General features: G+C 36.2%; 1 protein-coding gene across 2 annotated transcripts in view; it reads right to left on the bottom strand.

The window, feature by feature from the left end:
* Window positions 1–16,171, bottom strand: part of LOC149802643 (uncharacterized) — a 122,116-nt gene that overhangs the window by 22,814 nt on the left and 83,131 nt on the right. Inside the window, exon 9 of one of the 2 annotated variants that reach the window (XM_089951959.1) lies at window positions 14,284–14,871. In XM_089951959.1, coding sequence (XP_089808085.1) covers window positions 14,284–14,871 — 588 coding nt within the window. The remainder of the gene's footprint in view (window positions 1–14,283; window positions 14,872–16,171) is intronic. The other variant, XM_089951960.1, reaches the window with a different exon arrangement.

The raw sequence follows: 16,171 nt of genomic DNA, 5'->3' as shown, positions 1-16,171 counted from the left end.
TAATCTCATTTTTGTATTAAAAAAGCCAACTCAGATGCTTGTTATTGGGCTAAAAACGAACCTTTATTGTCTGTGTCGCGTGAATTTTCAGCAAAATTTGAATCATTCTGCACAAAGCTCATCTTCAAGTCTTTATTGTTGTTGTTGTAGGGTTTAACACCATCTTTCAGCACACAATAGGCTATACATGGCAGCCAGTATTAATGGTGGAGGAAGAATCCAGGAAATCCCCGGAAAGAACCACCAACCCTCGAGAAGCTACTGGCAAGCTCTCACATAGTCACATTGGCAGAATCCGAGACTCGAACCCACGCAGACAGAGGTGAGATGGCAGTGATCCGTAACAGACAGCGCTTTAGACCACTTGGCCACTCTTCTCGTCTTTATAGAGAGTACATATTTTTGGGCTAAAACTGATCTTTATTGTACCTACCCTCAGGGGTGCCTGCAGAATTATTTGGGGGATGGTGGAAACAAGAAGTGGTCATTTATTAAAATGTACGGATGTAGGTCAAAACAAGTTTAGAGGTGAAATCGGGGGGGGGGGGGGGGAGGGTGGTCCATGCCTACCCTCGCTACAACTGTATGCAAATTATACATTTGTATGAGATCATAAAAGCCAATATAATGTAAATTCTCAAAAGTGACGATTTTCAACTTAAAAGTACATAACACCTACTTACCCAGGAAATGATTTCTGATACTATTTTCTTTTAAGAATATGAAAACTAGTAAAAATTAGATTCTGCACAGCAGTAAAGTGCTAACATTAAAAAATACTAAAATATAGTGAACCACAGCATACTTCTACAAAGGAATTTACAAGGCACATTAACATGTGAACAGAACAGATCAAGAGTGATCACAAACCAAACAAAGAACTCGCACTTACCACAGTGGTTCCCAACCCCTGGGTCACAACCCAAATCAGGTTCACAAGGACATTCTGGAAGGTCACGGAGGGTCACCAGGATTTTTTGGGGGAGGGTGGCAAAACTAACAAATGTGAAAACAGAGCTGTGAGGCTCAGAAAAAATATTTGTTAAGGACACAGTCAAAAAAGATTGACAATCATTGCCTTGTCAAGTATGGCAATACTTTATTATGTCTGAAATGAATATGACTTGTAACAATTTCATATTAAGAACATAAACTAAAATGAACTTCTTGGACATCACGTTTCACGGTATTCTGTGAGCAAAGAATTGTCAGGGAATTATTTTTGAATTATGGAAACATTATAAAAGGAAAATGTAATTGGGGGAGGGTAAAAACAATCTTAATTATGGAATACTTACTTGCTATTATTACATAGCTATCTCCTTTTCTGGTGCAAGATCCCAATCCATGGCTAAAATTCCTTATCCACTTAAAACAAAAGTAACACAATCTCAGTACAATGCTTCAGTAATTGTTATCATTTGGAATATTGTTATTCTTTGATGTTACCAAGACTAATGGACATAAGAGCACAGAGGGAGGAGGGGATTTGGCAATAATGGCAGGTAAAAGTATTACATAACTAAAGCTAGTTTTGTCTGCCAAAATTACATTTTAATGGCAGTTATACATTCCCTACTATTATACTATTCTGAATTTTTTGTAACTGAGGTGGGAGGGAGATGATGACCTAACAATAGCTATCAGAAAGAATATACTATTTGTTCCAATAGGATGTTGCTGCAGACCGGAAGACAGCTTGTTCACAACTTGCTGTGCTGACACTGTCGTGCCTACTGTATAACTGCCTTTGCTCTGGTGCACCACTGAATAAAGGTAGAATGAAGAGAAAATGGAGTGAGATTGCCAAAAGGCCTAAGATGCAGCAACAGCTCAAATGTGACAAGCTTTGAGTTTCATGAAGGAAAGATTGCTTTCAGTATTAAATTAATATGCTCTTTTACAGTCAAACTAATCCACCAGAAAAAAAAGAGACATTTCTGACCTTAACCTTTCCCTTTAATTTAGCCAAACAGTAATTTAAAACTATCACCATTCTAAAAAGTTTACTTCCATCATCCCAAGCACAAATGACTGAGCCTTGGGATATGAACTGATTCAGGAACCTCCAAAGTCAGCCAACTCTCATTTAGAAAGCTGGCACAGGAGTAAGACTGAATCATGGTTGCCACTGAAATGAAGGCAATCCTGTTCCACCGATAAAACGTAATTTTACTCCTTCTCTAAAGAAAGCAGGAAGACTGTTTTTACAGTCAGCTTCTTGAAAGAAGCCTCACTCAAAGGTTCCCAAGGAAAATATGATAACAACCAAACAACACAGTCGTGAAAGATTCCAGTAGGCATCAAAGAGTGAGAGACTGGTTTCTGCAACTCAAAATACCTGCCAAGTTCTGAGAGATAAGGGTTGAGTAGATGATGTTACCCATAAGTCATGAGTATTATTGGGGACTGCTTTATAGCCCTTAAAGATGTTAACGTGAACAATATTGTACTATTGTAGAAAAAAAATTTAAAAAATGCATAACTGTGGTCAAACAGAGGCAGATCAAACACCAATGACAAAAAGTGAACGGCTATTACTCCCATCACCTTGCTAAAGACTCTGAGGAAGCAAGGTCTAACAGAAAAGCCCAACATTGAAAAATCACTCGGTCCAAGCAGAATTGCAGGAATTCCTGTGGGACAGCATCCTGGAGGCCTATGAAAACTGACATCTCCAACTTGATATGCTCTTTCCATACAAACTTGTTCAATGGGAAAGATTAACAATATGACCAAATTTTCACCATTCTTTAGCTGCCATGAAGATCTGGGAATAAAATAAAATCTGTACTTTTTGTATTTGATACCCTTTCTACCACATCCTTACACAGATGGAGACATGCCTTCTAACTTAAAGATTCCAGATTAGTATGGTGAAAACAAATAGGGATTGTTGACAGAGGTGGAAGATTCCAGAAGAAAAGTCATCAATTTGGAGAGGACCCTTCCATCATACATTAGGTTCGACCATGCCCTTGCTAAGCGGTCCAGTCTGACACTAACTGGGATGTTGGGAAGAGGTGATTTAGCAGAAAAGGAAGAGAATCCTTAAGGCTGACCACTTAATAGCTATGATAGAGTGGAGGAGTCCATAGGCTTCCTGCCTTGGATATATGAGCTGTTCCATTTAGTGAATGAGGAGTGAGGAGTAAAGAAGTCTGATGATCCTGCTGAGATGCCTGCTTAAAGTGTTTAGGCAGAAGACCCATACACCTCTCAGGTTGAAGGTGTTTCTTTGCTAGCTTAGCTAGGCCCCAAACCATGGACAGTGATTAGTGTTGTTAAACCCTTAGATTTTGAGAGGCCAATGTAGGGATTAAAGAATCTGAGTCCAGCAGTGCCATCCTCAATAGATCTTTGCTGTCAGCCAGCAAGACCTTACAAGTATATCAGGTGGAATACCTAAGCTTTTGGAATAGCTCAGTTTGCAGTGCCACTGATAGCAACAGTATCTTCCAGTTTCGGCTACAGTCTACAGAAGTCTCTGTACTGCAGCTGTAAACAAAGACTCCTCTCAAAATGTTGAAAGAGACCAATGAAGAAAGGTCAACATGTGAAATTATGGTAACTAAGGCACATGTTATGTTGAGTGTTGCATCCAGGAATTTACAAGAAAAGGAGAACTGCCTCTCAGCCACCCCCACCATGTGGAGAGTACCACAGTGTGTGTATGTGTGGAGCAGTTTCTTCATCAAAATGTTAATTTTTCCAAGCTTATCATTTAATGGGATTTCTGGATAAATAGTATCCTTTCTTTCCTTCCCTCCTGTAGCTGATAGCTTTCCTATAACCAAGGGACTTTGATTCATCCCATTCTAACTGAATGAGCATTAGCTGGTTAAGCCTAACAAGATCTAACCTGTTTCTTAAATGGGTACATGCGCTGTTTTGGCAACTAAAGTACAAACTGCAGTTTGTAGTTGTAAAAAATGATACTACTGTACAAGGAAATTTTGTGAGATTAGAGAACTGGCTTTGACGGTGTGGTGTTCATCAACTTCAGCTGAAGTCTCTCCATCCATGGTCATTTCATGTTCAACCTAGCATTTCTGGCTGGTACATTTTGTATAAGAAACTGGCATTATTTGGAGAAAGTTTATATCCTCTCTTCACTCCATACTTCATCTTCCATCACCTACCCAGTGTAGAATGAAACATGGAAACACCAGATATGGGGGTACTGATGCAATTAGGTCATCCTTGAACTCATTAGTCCACTAGAACTGACCATTCATTTTTCCCCAGTGCCCAGACTTGGCGCTTGGTGACAGGTGATAGATATCTCTTGCCCAATGACTAGTGCCCAGTTCTTAGTATCTGGCAATTGGTGTCTTGACTCAGTGCCCTGCACCTAGTAACAATAAACGATGAAAAGAGTCCTCATCCAGGGAACTTGACTTGATTGACAATCTTGACCACTTTGATGAGCAGATGAAGACCACACTTCCCTTATGCCCCCAAAAAGGAGGAACTTACTCAGATGTGTCAGAGTTCCTTAAACCAGCTAGTGGCCTTGATCCTCCCAGGACTGGCAAGCTGTCAACTTTTTTGTGCTGGAAAGTGCCTCTGATCCTGCCATGATCGATGAACTGGTTACTTCCTTAGATCAGGAAGTGACACTGATATCTCTTGGGATTGGCTTGTCAGTGACTTCTCAACAGCAGGAAGTGTCTCTGATACTTCCTGGAATCAGATTGTTCATGATTTCTTATTACAACATAATGCCTTTGATCGCTCTTAGGTAGGGTGTGTGTTCCATGAAGACCTTGTATGACCACATTTGCTAACATCTTGTGGCATGCCAAAAGGCTGAAGAAAAATAAACTAAACAAACAAGTGACCCCCAAAAAAATTATAGGGGTAACACCTACCCTGACAAATGGGATAAATTTCTGGAAGCACTGCTTACTTGCATATGCAAAATATCAAACAAGATTCAAGAAAATGTTAAAGTGGGACACAAATAAAAATAAATGCAACAACTAGAGAGAAAAGTTCAACATAAAACTGAATTTGAATGATTTAAATCATAGCAAAAGACACTTGAATTTTGTGCAAATCTTGATATGTTATCACTTTCCAGTGCGGTGAAGTCCAAAGAAATGTGTATGTGTGTGATTTGGATTTTTAACGTAGCTTTAACAATTTTTCAGTCATATCGCTACAATGTCTGCGGCGTGACAGTTTATAGTGATGCCTAGCACTGGGGCATCAGGCCGCAGACATGTGGCAGTGTGACAGTTTATAGTGATGTCTAGCACTGGGGCATCATGCCGCAGACATGTAGCAGAAGTCCAAAGAAAGGATGATGTTCTGAATGTACTGAACTGACAGGCATGAGACTAGGACTGTGTTGTTTTTGTTCTGGACCTCCAACTACTAACTGGAGGATGAACTTTCACCTTGAAACTGGGACTAGCACTAATTACATTTCAATTACACGCTGAAACTTTATCATATCTAATAGAAAACCACAACAACAACGTCAGCACCCTCAAGAAAGTTACACCTAAATGTCACTCGTGCTTACTAGTATGACAAAAAATGTTCTTAATTTTATCAGACATACCAGGAAAAACATTGGAAGTAATATTTTTTAAATTTACTGTCATAAATAAAAGTGTCTGTTTTCCCAGAATGATTTGTATTGCAACATCAATGCAACTACCTTACACATATGCAAATGGTGTTGACGCATATCGGCTGTTACATAAAATGTCAGATCAAAGCTGATCCCTTTAAGCAATAATTATAATACACTTGAGATTAGTTAATACAGTGTATTGACATTTTACGCTGCCAAATCAATGCTGTTCCCTTGAAACAATAATTATAATACACTTGAGAGTAATTAATATAGTGTATTGACATTTTACACTGTCAAATCAATGCTGTTCCCTTGAAACAATAATTATAATACACTTGAGATCAGCTAATATAGTGTATTGACATTTTATGCTGCCAAATCAATGCTGTTCCCTTGAAACAATAATTATAACACATTTGAGATCAGCTAATATAGTGTATTGACATTTTACACTGCCAAATCAATGCTGTTCCCTTGAAACAATAATTATAATACACTTGAGATTAATTAATACAGTGTACTGGCATTTTACACTGTCAAATCAATGCTGTTCCCTTGAAACAATAATTACAATACACTTGAGATTAATTAATTCAAGAGTATTGGCATTTTACACTGTCAAATCAATGCTGTTCCCTTGAAACAATAATTATAATACACTTGAGATCAGCTAATACAGTGTATTGGCATTTTCCCAAATAAAACTGACTGGTTCCTTACTTTTCTTTCACTACATAAAAGAATTCAAAGTATGGCTTCAGACCAACAATCTGCATAGAACCAGTCTATCAATGATAACACAACAAATATGGCGAAGGAATGCCATTGTAAAACTTCGCACTGACTATAAAATGCTATTTAGCAGCACTAACTTTACATCTACATACTTTAGTAGCACAAAACTTTTCATCTACATGCTTCTCCATCATAAATAGAATGGTAACTTTCTGCTTGATGCATATCTGGCTTAATACTCCAAAATTACCATATGAACAAATCTATCAACGAAAATACTGGTATTAGCTAATCTCAAGCACTCTTATAGCAAACAGTGTACCCTTGAATCTGCATGCTCGTAATGTCATGATAGATTAGAAGTGGAGTGTTAAACACATGAATATGTGGTCTTTCATCATTTCACTTTTAAACCACCTTAAAAGTAAGATATCCTACTTATTTACTGATGTGCTTTTATATTTCAGACAGCACTCCCTCACTATAAAGCTTTCGATTATAACACTTAGGTATTGTCATGAGTCCATTTCATTATGTAATAGTAGAATTGTGTGTGTAATGTATATCATTGTAAGGTAGTCTCACTATAAGGCAGTATACTCTATGACTCTTATGGATGGCATTATAATGAGGGATTATTTCAGTATGTACTTCATTATAACATAGTCTCACTATAAGGCAGTATATTCTATAACTTATGGATGGCATTATAAGGGATTATTTCAGCATGTACTTCATTATAACATAGTCTCACTATAAGGCAGTATACTCTATAACTTATGGATGGCATTATAAGGGATTATTTCAGTATGTACTTCATTATAACATAGTCTCACTATAAGGCAGTATACTCTATAACTTATGGATGGCATTATAATGAGGAAGTACTCATCATGTATCTCATTATAAGACAGTTTCACTATAAGCCAGTATACTCCATAACTTATGGATGGCATTATAATAAGGGAGTAATGTGTTATATACCTCATTATAAGATAGTCTCACTATAAGGCAGCATATTATATGACTTCTACGAACTGCATTATAATGAGAGAGTACTATATCAACAGCACTGTTTAGACCACATTTCTTCTCATCTATCCATGGTCAGTGGAATATGTGCCTATTTGTACATCCTATTCAATAACAACATTACACTATGCTGATAAGGACTTACCAAACATCATATTAAATAATATTGTTAACTGGTGTAAGCAGATACAAATTCAAAGCATTGATAATATAGCCTATCACAATAGCATATATCAGTATTAACACAACTGCAACCACTGCTAAAAAAAAAACGAACATTTTATTTGCTTGATATGCATTTAGGCAAGTATAGCATAATCATATGCGTAAATTTTCTGTACTAGCATGTGTACCGCAAACACCGATGATGTTAATAAAAACTGGCCTACTACTACATACCAAGATTAGGACTAGACTGAATATATTAAAGTAGGGAAACTAAGGCAATGAAATTTCTACCAACTGGGAACAACAAGAAAATTTACAATGGTTATACTAAACAATGTACAGTGTTTCCAAATGAGAAATATACTAAGTTCATGCATGAAACAAAAACAATACAGTTTGTACAATTAACAAAAAAAGATAGAAGAATGGCATAACACATGCAACGTAACTGCCAACATTACTGCAGGACAGAGGGTACAAAATTAATTAAGGCCCTGTTTCTGGGGTTTCTGAAGAGACAGGCAGCTGAACAATATAATATGCCTGAAGCTGCAATTTAAGTATTTCTGCTTGTCTGAAAAACCATACAGAATGTTTGTTTAAAGGTTTTCAATACCATCAAGGGGGTGTGACATTGTGTACAAAATTCTAGAGGTTCAACACTAAATCTGGGGTACTGGCAAGTATTATATCAATAATCCACTACGAACTGGGTATGGTACTGGCATAACCAGTCCACTATTAGGGGTACAAGTATGAGATAACCAGTCCACTACAAAGGGTACACAACTAGCATGAACAGTTCACTATAAGGGTTATGGATATGCAAGTATGGCATAATCAGTCCACTTCATGAGATAAGATACCATCATAAACAGTCCACTGCACAAGGTATGGTTCGAAAAAGAATGTCACAGCCAATCAGCTACAAAAGGTGTGGTATTGCCAAGTAAGGCAAAATCAAGGGGTATGGTATTGGCAAGTATGGTATAATCAATCCACTACAAGAGGGATGGTGTTGGCAAGTATGACACAATAAATCCACTACAAGGGATATGGTGGTATTCACAAGTATGGCAAAAACAGTTCACTACAATGAATATAGTATTGGCCAAGTATGGCATAAACAATCTACTATTATGGTATGGTATTGGCAAGTATGGCATAACCAATCCATGATGGGTATGATTTTTAGCAAGGATGGCATAACCAATCCATGAGGGGTATGGTATTGGCAAGTATGGCATAACCAATCCATGAGGGGTATGGTACTGGCAAGGTTGGCATAACTAATCCATGAGGGGTATGGTATTGGCAAGGTTGGCATAACTAATCCATGAGGGGTATGGTATTGGCAAGGTTGGCATAACTAATCCATGAGGGGTATGGTATTGGCAAGGTTGGCATAACTAATCCATGAGGGGTATGGTATTGGCAAGTATGGCATAACTAATCCATGAGGGGTATGGTATTGGCAAGGTTGGCATAACTAATCCATGAGGGGTATGGTATTGGCAAGTATGACATAACAAGGCCTCTACAAGGACAATGCTATTAGGCTTGTGCAAATTATTGAAACCAACAACATTCATGATCACAGAAGCACTGTCTACAGATGAAATCCAGTCCACAACATGCAAAATATGAAGTGAGAGTTATGAATCATGCAGAAAACTATACCGTGCAAACCAAAGAGTGGTTCTCAAACAGAGGAAAACTTGTTCAATTGATTTTGATGAAATAAGATTAGAAAAGTAATTAATTTCTTTAAATCTTGTAAGAAGTCTATACATAGAATACATCTTATTTTAGGAGATCATTTTCATTCTAGCCAATACACATATAAATTTTATAACTAAAATAACTGTAATTCATTAAAAAAGACTGATAAATTTATAATTTTTTTTTATTTATTTATAGTATTTCTCCTATAAATCTAATTAATATTAGTTTATCTTTGCATTTAAATACCCTCTGTGTTGGAAACAGACAAAAAGATAATGTCAGTACCAAAAAGTGTCCATAAGCTAAGTTTTCCTTTGATAATGCCTTACATAAAAATCATTATGGGTTTAAAATACCAACTTTTCTTTGATTAAATTTCATATTTAACATTTTTTTCAGAAGTTTTGTAATACATGTATATGCCTAAAATTAAATACCATGTAATAATCACTTAAATTAAATTCATTTTTACTGAAAACTGACTTTTTGCAAATATTATGAAATGAAAAAGTAGCAAAATGAAGTTGGAACCATGAAATATCTATGTATACATTATCCCTTTAAAGGATACTTTTCACAGGTCTCTTGAGATTTGTAACAGATTCAACTTTTTTCACATTTCATATTGTACATATCTAATTTTTCTTATTTAAACCATCTTCATTCAAAAAAATAATGATTAGGGTGAGCCTGAAGCTTTAGAGAGGAGAGCTCTACAGCTACATACAGAGACCTATGACCATTCAAGTAATGAAGGTCAATTCAAGGTCAACTCCAGCATAAATATACCACATAGTACTCCCTCAATATAATGGTGATCATGAGCCACAAAATGGACTACCTTAGAGGCAAGGTCACCTTATACTGATGCATGTTACTATTAAATAATTTGGATCCATGACCATATCTGCCTTATAAAAGGAATCACCTTATAGTGAGGGAGTACTATATTTATACTTGTATGTTTTTACAATGCACAGCCAAATGCAAACAATACTAACGTAGATTTGCATAATTTGTTGACAGATCAGGTCCATGTTGTTCGATCTACTTTTGATTGCAGGCAAGAGTTGACCCAAACCTACTGGTACATTATGCAGTAAAATCTTGGTATACCTGTACATGTATGGGTACATGTTATATACAAGCAATACCATGACAGTGTTCTTTGCATAGCTATAGAACTACAAGCAGGTTAGATTTAAAAGAAAGTATAAATGAACAGAGTAAAAGATTGAAAAAGGAAATGCATGTTTTCATCCAAGTTTTTTCATTTTTTTTCTCCAATAAGTCTCTATTAATTTCCTATCCTTTTTTAAGGTGACTCACAGTGCTACATCTTGATCAAAACAGAGAGGCTCCCAGTGCTTCTCTTTTCCATTGAAGTCTTTCCCCCATCTACTCCTCTCCAGATCACATAACCTTTTAACTTTTATACAGCACCAAAAGGGATCATAATTTGTCTTCTTGTTAAAAGAACATGTTGATATGCCTTTCCTTTCAGGAGTAGCATTAACAAGATTTTCAACATGTCTGTCATTGTGGCCATACTGGATGTCAGACAGATACCTTATTCATCAAGTACCAATTAGATATTATTGAAAGTCTTTCGGTGAAAATCCCGTATCAATGTGACTTTTAATTCAAGAGTAGCAACTACACGATTTTCAAGAGAGCAGCCATATTTGATAAATTGGCACAATTTTCATCTAGGAAAAATCAAATTAGATATCATGAGAAGTGAAAACCACATTATGATTTGACCAACTATACAGAAGAAGTAACAATAGCAACATTTTCAAGATGACTGCTGTGGTGACATTGGATCAAGAACATTTTCATTGTGGTGACCATATTGAACATCGGATCAAGAACATTTTCATTGTGCTGACCATATTGAACATCGGATCAAGAACATTTTCATTGTGGTGACCATATTGAACATCAGATCAATAACATTTTCATTGTGGTGACCATACTGAACATCGGATCAAGAACATTTTCATTGTGCTGACCATATTGAACATCGGATCAAGAACATTTTCATTGTGGTGACCATATTGAACATCAGATCAATAACATTTTCATTGTGGTGACCATACTGAACATCGGATCAGAGCAAGGAAGCAACCTATTCAGTTGTCATATAAGAAGTGTTTTAGTGATCAATGATGTCAGTAACATCATCAATACTCCAAAAGTACTGAAAACAAGTTTTTCAATATGGCTGCCATGGTGGCCATTTTGGATGTCTAAGCAGCACCATTTTCATTTAGGACCAACTAGACCTTGGGATGAATATGTGCGTAAAGATTTGCAGTAATCTCCCAAGTAGTTTTATTAGGAGAAGTGAAAAAACTTGTGCAAACAGAGACATATCAGATGATGAACAAGACTTATGAATAACAGAACTTTACATGAGATCTTCTCGTGTATGACCAGTGCAGCTAAAACCTGTATGAACTATTATATAGTTTTACTTTAAAGGATGATATGCCATGCTGCATCTGAAGAAGCATGCCATTTATCACAAACACCTGCCCTTTTACTTTAAAAAATGCTTGAGTAGTAAAAGGTGCCAATGTTGTTCTACCTGTGATAAACAAATTTAGAGTTGGAGAACTGACAAAAAACTGAATTTATGTATATAAAGATAACATCCTACCATGAACAATACCGAGTCAGACAGATCAGGGTCTATGCTGTTGTTTTAAATTATATGCTGCCCAGCAGCAAAGATCCTGATCTGCCATTGTGTATTTTGGGGTTTTCACTGTCTGTATTTCAGCGAACAATAAATCAAGTAAACTAATGGTAGAAAGGCACTCATTTTAAATCATGTATATATAACTGACCCTTGGAAAGCTGTTGATTGACAAGGCTACTGAAGTGACCAATCAGCATTAAACATGCTACTTGCTCTATGGAGTACTCTACATCAACAATACTTGGCAAGTCAGACATTCTTTGCCACCATATGTACTCACTTATAAGTCAAGTCCAACTGCAAACTATACAGACCCCGATATACCATCATAATAATATAATCTGGGTTTGTGCAGGTTGTTAGAAGTAATCAGTAGAACAAACAACATAGACCCTAATCGACAGACGCATTATGCAATGTCAGATCATGATCTTTGTAATTTGCAATTGAACATGACTTATAAGTGAGTATATATGGTATAATGCGCACAGTGGTAGTGTTATGATAGGAAAATGCTGAAAACTGGCCTTAAAATTGATTAGGGAACCATAATTGGTACCTATTACCAAAGATCCAAGAACTTTATCCACTTGAAACTTTTCTTTCATATATGATTTGATATTCACAAATGCCACATCTAGAAGATATATTACCATAGGTACTTGCTTATTAGACAAGTCAAACTGCAAACAACAAAGATGATGATCAAAAGTAGCATAATACATTTTCAGATGAGGGTCTCTGTTGCTTGTTGTACTGATTACCCCTAACAAACTACACAGACCTAGATCTGGTGGCATATTATGCAATGGCAGATCTGAATCTGTGCAGTAGCAGTTGGACTTGACTTATAAGCAAGTATAGATGGTACATCTGTAGCCACACAAATATTTTAACCTAAATAAAATAGCTTGATATTTAAAATTTTCATTCAAAATATTATGTTATTTAGTCATGTCTCATGCTTGCTTGAAATATATTTTGCAGAAACTTAAGACCTACAAACTATTTATTTCATGCATTATATTGTGTCAATCAGCCCCCTACCATCCATTCTACATTTTAGGTTGTAAAGAAAGTGTCATAACACTTTAATAAAGTATTCTGCAATATTTATCATAAAATTAGCATAAATATCGCACCTACAAGCTTCCGACTTTATTTTTAAAATCAAATCAGTGTTCTTCTAATATATTATAATGAAGGCATGCTTGAAAGATGAAAACAATCTGACTTTAAGGGGGTCTACAACCTAGTACAAATACCTGTAATTATTTCAATCTTTTAAGAGAATTATAAATATTAACTGATATTTATTTTGAATTACAAGGTACACAAAACAGAATTAAACACACACACACATGCACTGACACAAAAATAGTAAATTAATATTTTTTCACCTTTCTTATTAGCTGGTCAGTAAACCAGTGTAGCCATAATACAGATTTATATTTAATTAAGTGATGCTTGCAAAGGTAACTTGAATCTGAAAAACGTGGATGCTATGGTGTGACTATATCACAAACCAGGAATAAATTAATGGAACACTAAAAGATTTTTTAAAAATGAAATTTTCAAAGGCATTAAAAGGAGGCATGATTGCAACATGCGTGTTAATTTCTATTTTAAAAATTTCACCCAAAAATCAACAAAATGCACTAAAATCAAGCATATTTTCAAGCCCAACCTTTATTTCTTCAACTCCTTAAAAATTCAGAAAATATTCCCCTTTTATTTCAAACTGAGGGGTGAATCCCTTCTTCCTATTTTCAGTTTTAGAACAGACCCTGGCAGTATGAATCCAAGATACCATGGTAACACCATCAGAGTTGAATGTCATTTATATAACACATTTATAGATTTTGGCACGTAACATGGTTGTCTGGTCAGATGTTTTCTTAAATACTTATTTTACCAGCATTTTCAAAGTATTAATTGGAGTTAAAACCTATAAAAACTTCAGTATACCTGCCAAGTACTGTACATACTCGCTTATAAGACGAGTGTCACTTTCAAAGGAGTAGTAATAACATCACAACTCCAATGTCTCCAACTGTATATGATCAATTTACAGCTGGAAATCTCATTATATTTGTAGATTTATTAAAATTATGGTTTGCTATGCCTAAAAAAGCGGGACTGTTAAACCTCCATTTCCTATACCATTTAATATCTTTTATGAAATTTAGATATTTTAGTTCTATTACCTTCTTTGTCTTTCTCAAACCTAAATAAAACCTAAAAATAAACCAACAAAATCAACTGAAACGATTTCGTCTGCTGAGAACCTGCCCTGACTACATTACGAATGTCTACATCTTTATACCTCAGATGATGGGACTCGTGTGGACGGACCAGTCATATCTTTTAAACGGGTTGATCTGAGAACAACTTTGGGCTGGAACTTCGGATCCAACAGACACTCTGACCAATTCTGCACACCAAGATCCTTCAATGTCAACCCTTTACTATAGGATATGGTGCCTTGTGGGGTCACTTTCTTGAGAATTTTATCAGAAAATTTACTCACAGACTCATCTTCCATGTCAGAATCTTCTCCAAAATCCTCATCACCAAGGCTGCTGACAATACTGCTGGTCTCTGATTTGACGTCTGTGCCATACGGTGCTCTTTTCTTTCGACGTCTTTTTCGTGTGCGGTATCCCATCATATCTTTGTTTATCTTTTTCGGTTTTTTAGGGGTCTTTTTGTCATGTTTCAAAATTTCATCCCCAAGTGAAGACAGCAGCTGAGAGTCAGTAACAGATGCATCAGCTATAATTCTACAATCAACAGCTGTGGATGGTTTACACTCGGAGCTGCCTTGAGAACTCATCAAATTCGTGTTCATCTTGGGAGTGTCATTTGTCTGCTCCATATGTTCTTTCATGCTTCCAAACTTCTTACTGATTATCTGGAATAAAATGTTGAACAAACAAAATTATTACTGCCAGCTAAAAATGAAGCCAACCAAGCGAATGCAGATAAACTCAGTGCCAAGAGGAAAGCCTTATCACCCTCCATGAAAATGAGACAACATTCAATTTTCTAAGCAAGCCATGAGCTGTTTGGATAGATGTAATGACATTGCTGCATAGTAACTCAAACATAAATTTGCAATACACAATGTGAAATTAAGATTATTTTGATGATGGAGTGCAAACAGACTGATAAAATTCTTTGATTTCCTTCTTTTTAATGGCACATGTAACACATTATTGGTTATTGTGCTGAAGTAACAAGAAAAACGATAGAACAGAACAAGATTACAATGAATGGCACACCCACTCCATGATCAACAGTCACCTAGCTTGGCAGTTGAAGGGTATGACTGACTATGGTGTTTTGTGACCAACAGAACTAACTTATGTGTTCTCAAACAAATCTTATGGTGCAGAAAACATTATTTTCTTATTAAACTTATAATGACCATAATCTCTGAACTTTAAACCTCAGAATCTACAGGCTTCTTTACTAGCTTAAGTGCATGCCACTGACCACATTTGGTTAAAATTACTGTGCAAAATCACTTTTTCCTTTGTGGCAAAATGATCCAACCTCTGACCATTTGAACCAAATTAGACCTCTTCCATACCTTAAGTGCAAACCCTTCACAAATTTTAGTTAAAGCATGTGGTCTAGAAGTAAAGTTATTATGCAAAAGCAATTTTCAGTCAGTGACCTTGACCTTTGACCATCTGAACTGAAAATTAATAGGTTTATTTCTTACCCAACACGTAAGTCATCCACAAACTTTGGTGAAGGTATATGGATAAGAACTGAAAATTGCGAGCTGAAACCATTTTTCTTAGGTTACTGTGACCTTGGCCTCTTAACCTTGTGACATCAAAATCAATTGGTTTCTTTCTTACACTAACTGATGGTCATCAATAGAGTTTACTTTGGGTCTGTGATGAAGAATCAATGTTACTGTACAAAAACTTGTTATTCTCTCAGGACTGTTTCGGTGGCCTAAGTGGTTTGAGCATCCGCCTTGGATGAAGGAGGTCATGGGTTCAAACCCCAGCTGAGTCATACCTAGGACTATAAAAATGGTACAAGCAGCTGCCTCACTTGGTGCTCTGCATTAAGAGGTTAGTGGTTAAGTTAGAGATCTTCTTTTGATAATTGTAGGTCACAAGTTGTAAAGAGCCTGATCCCAGTCTGATTCCATAGATACAGCCAACATACAGAATGTCTTCCTCTTCCGACTT

Source organism: Sinohyriopsis cumingii, chromosome 3, assembly GCF_028554795.1.
Source record: "Sinohyriopsis cumingii isolate HCF-2022 chromosome 3, ASM2855479v2, whole genome shotgun sequence".
Classification (NCBI taxonomy): domain Eukaryota; kingdom Metazoa; phylum Mollusca; class Bivalvia; order Unionida; family Unionidae; genus Sinohyriopsis; species Sinohyriopsis cumingii.
This window is presented reverse-complemented; position numbering and strand designations above follow the sequence as displayed.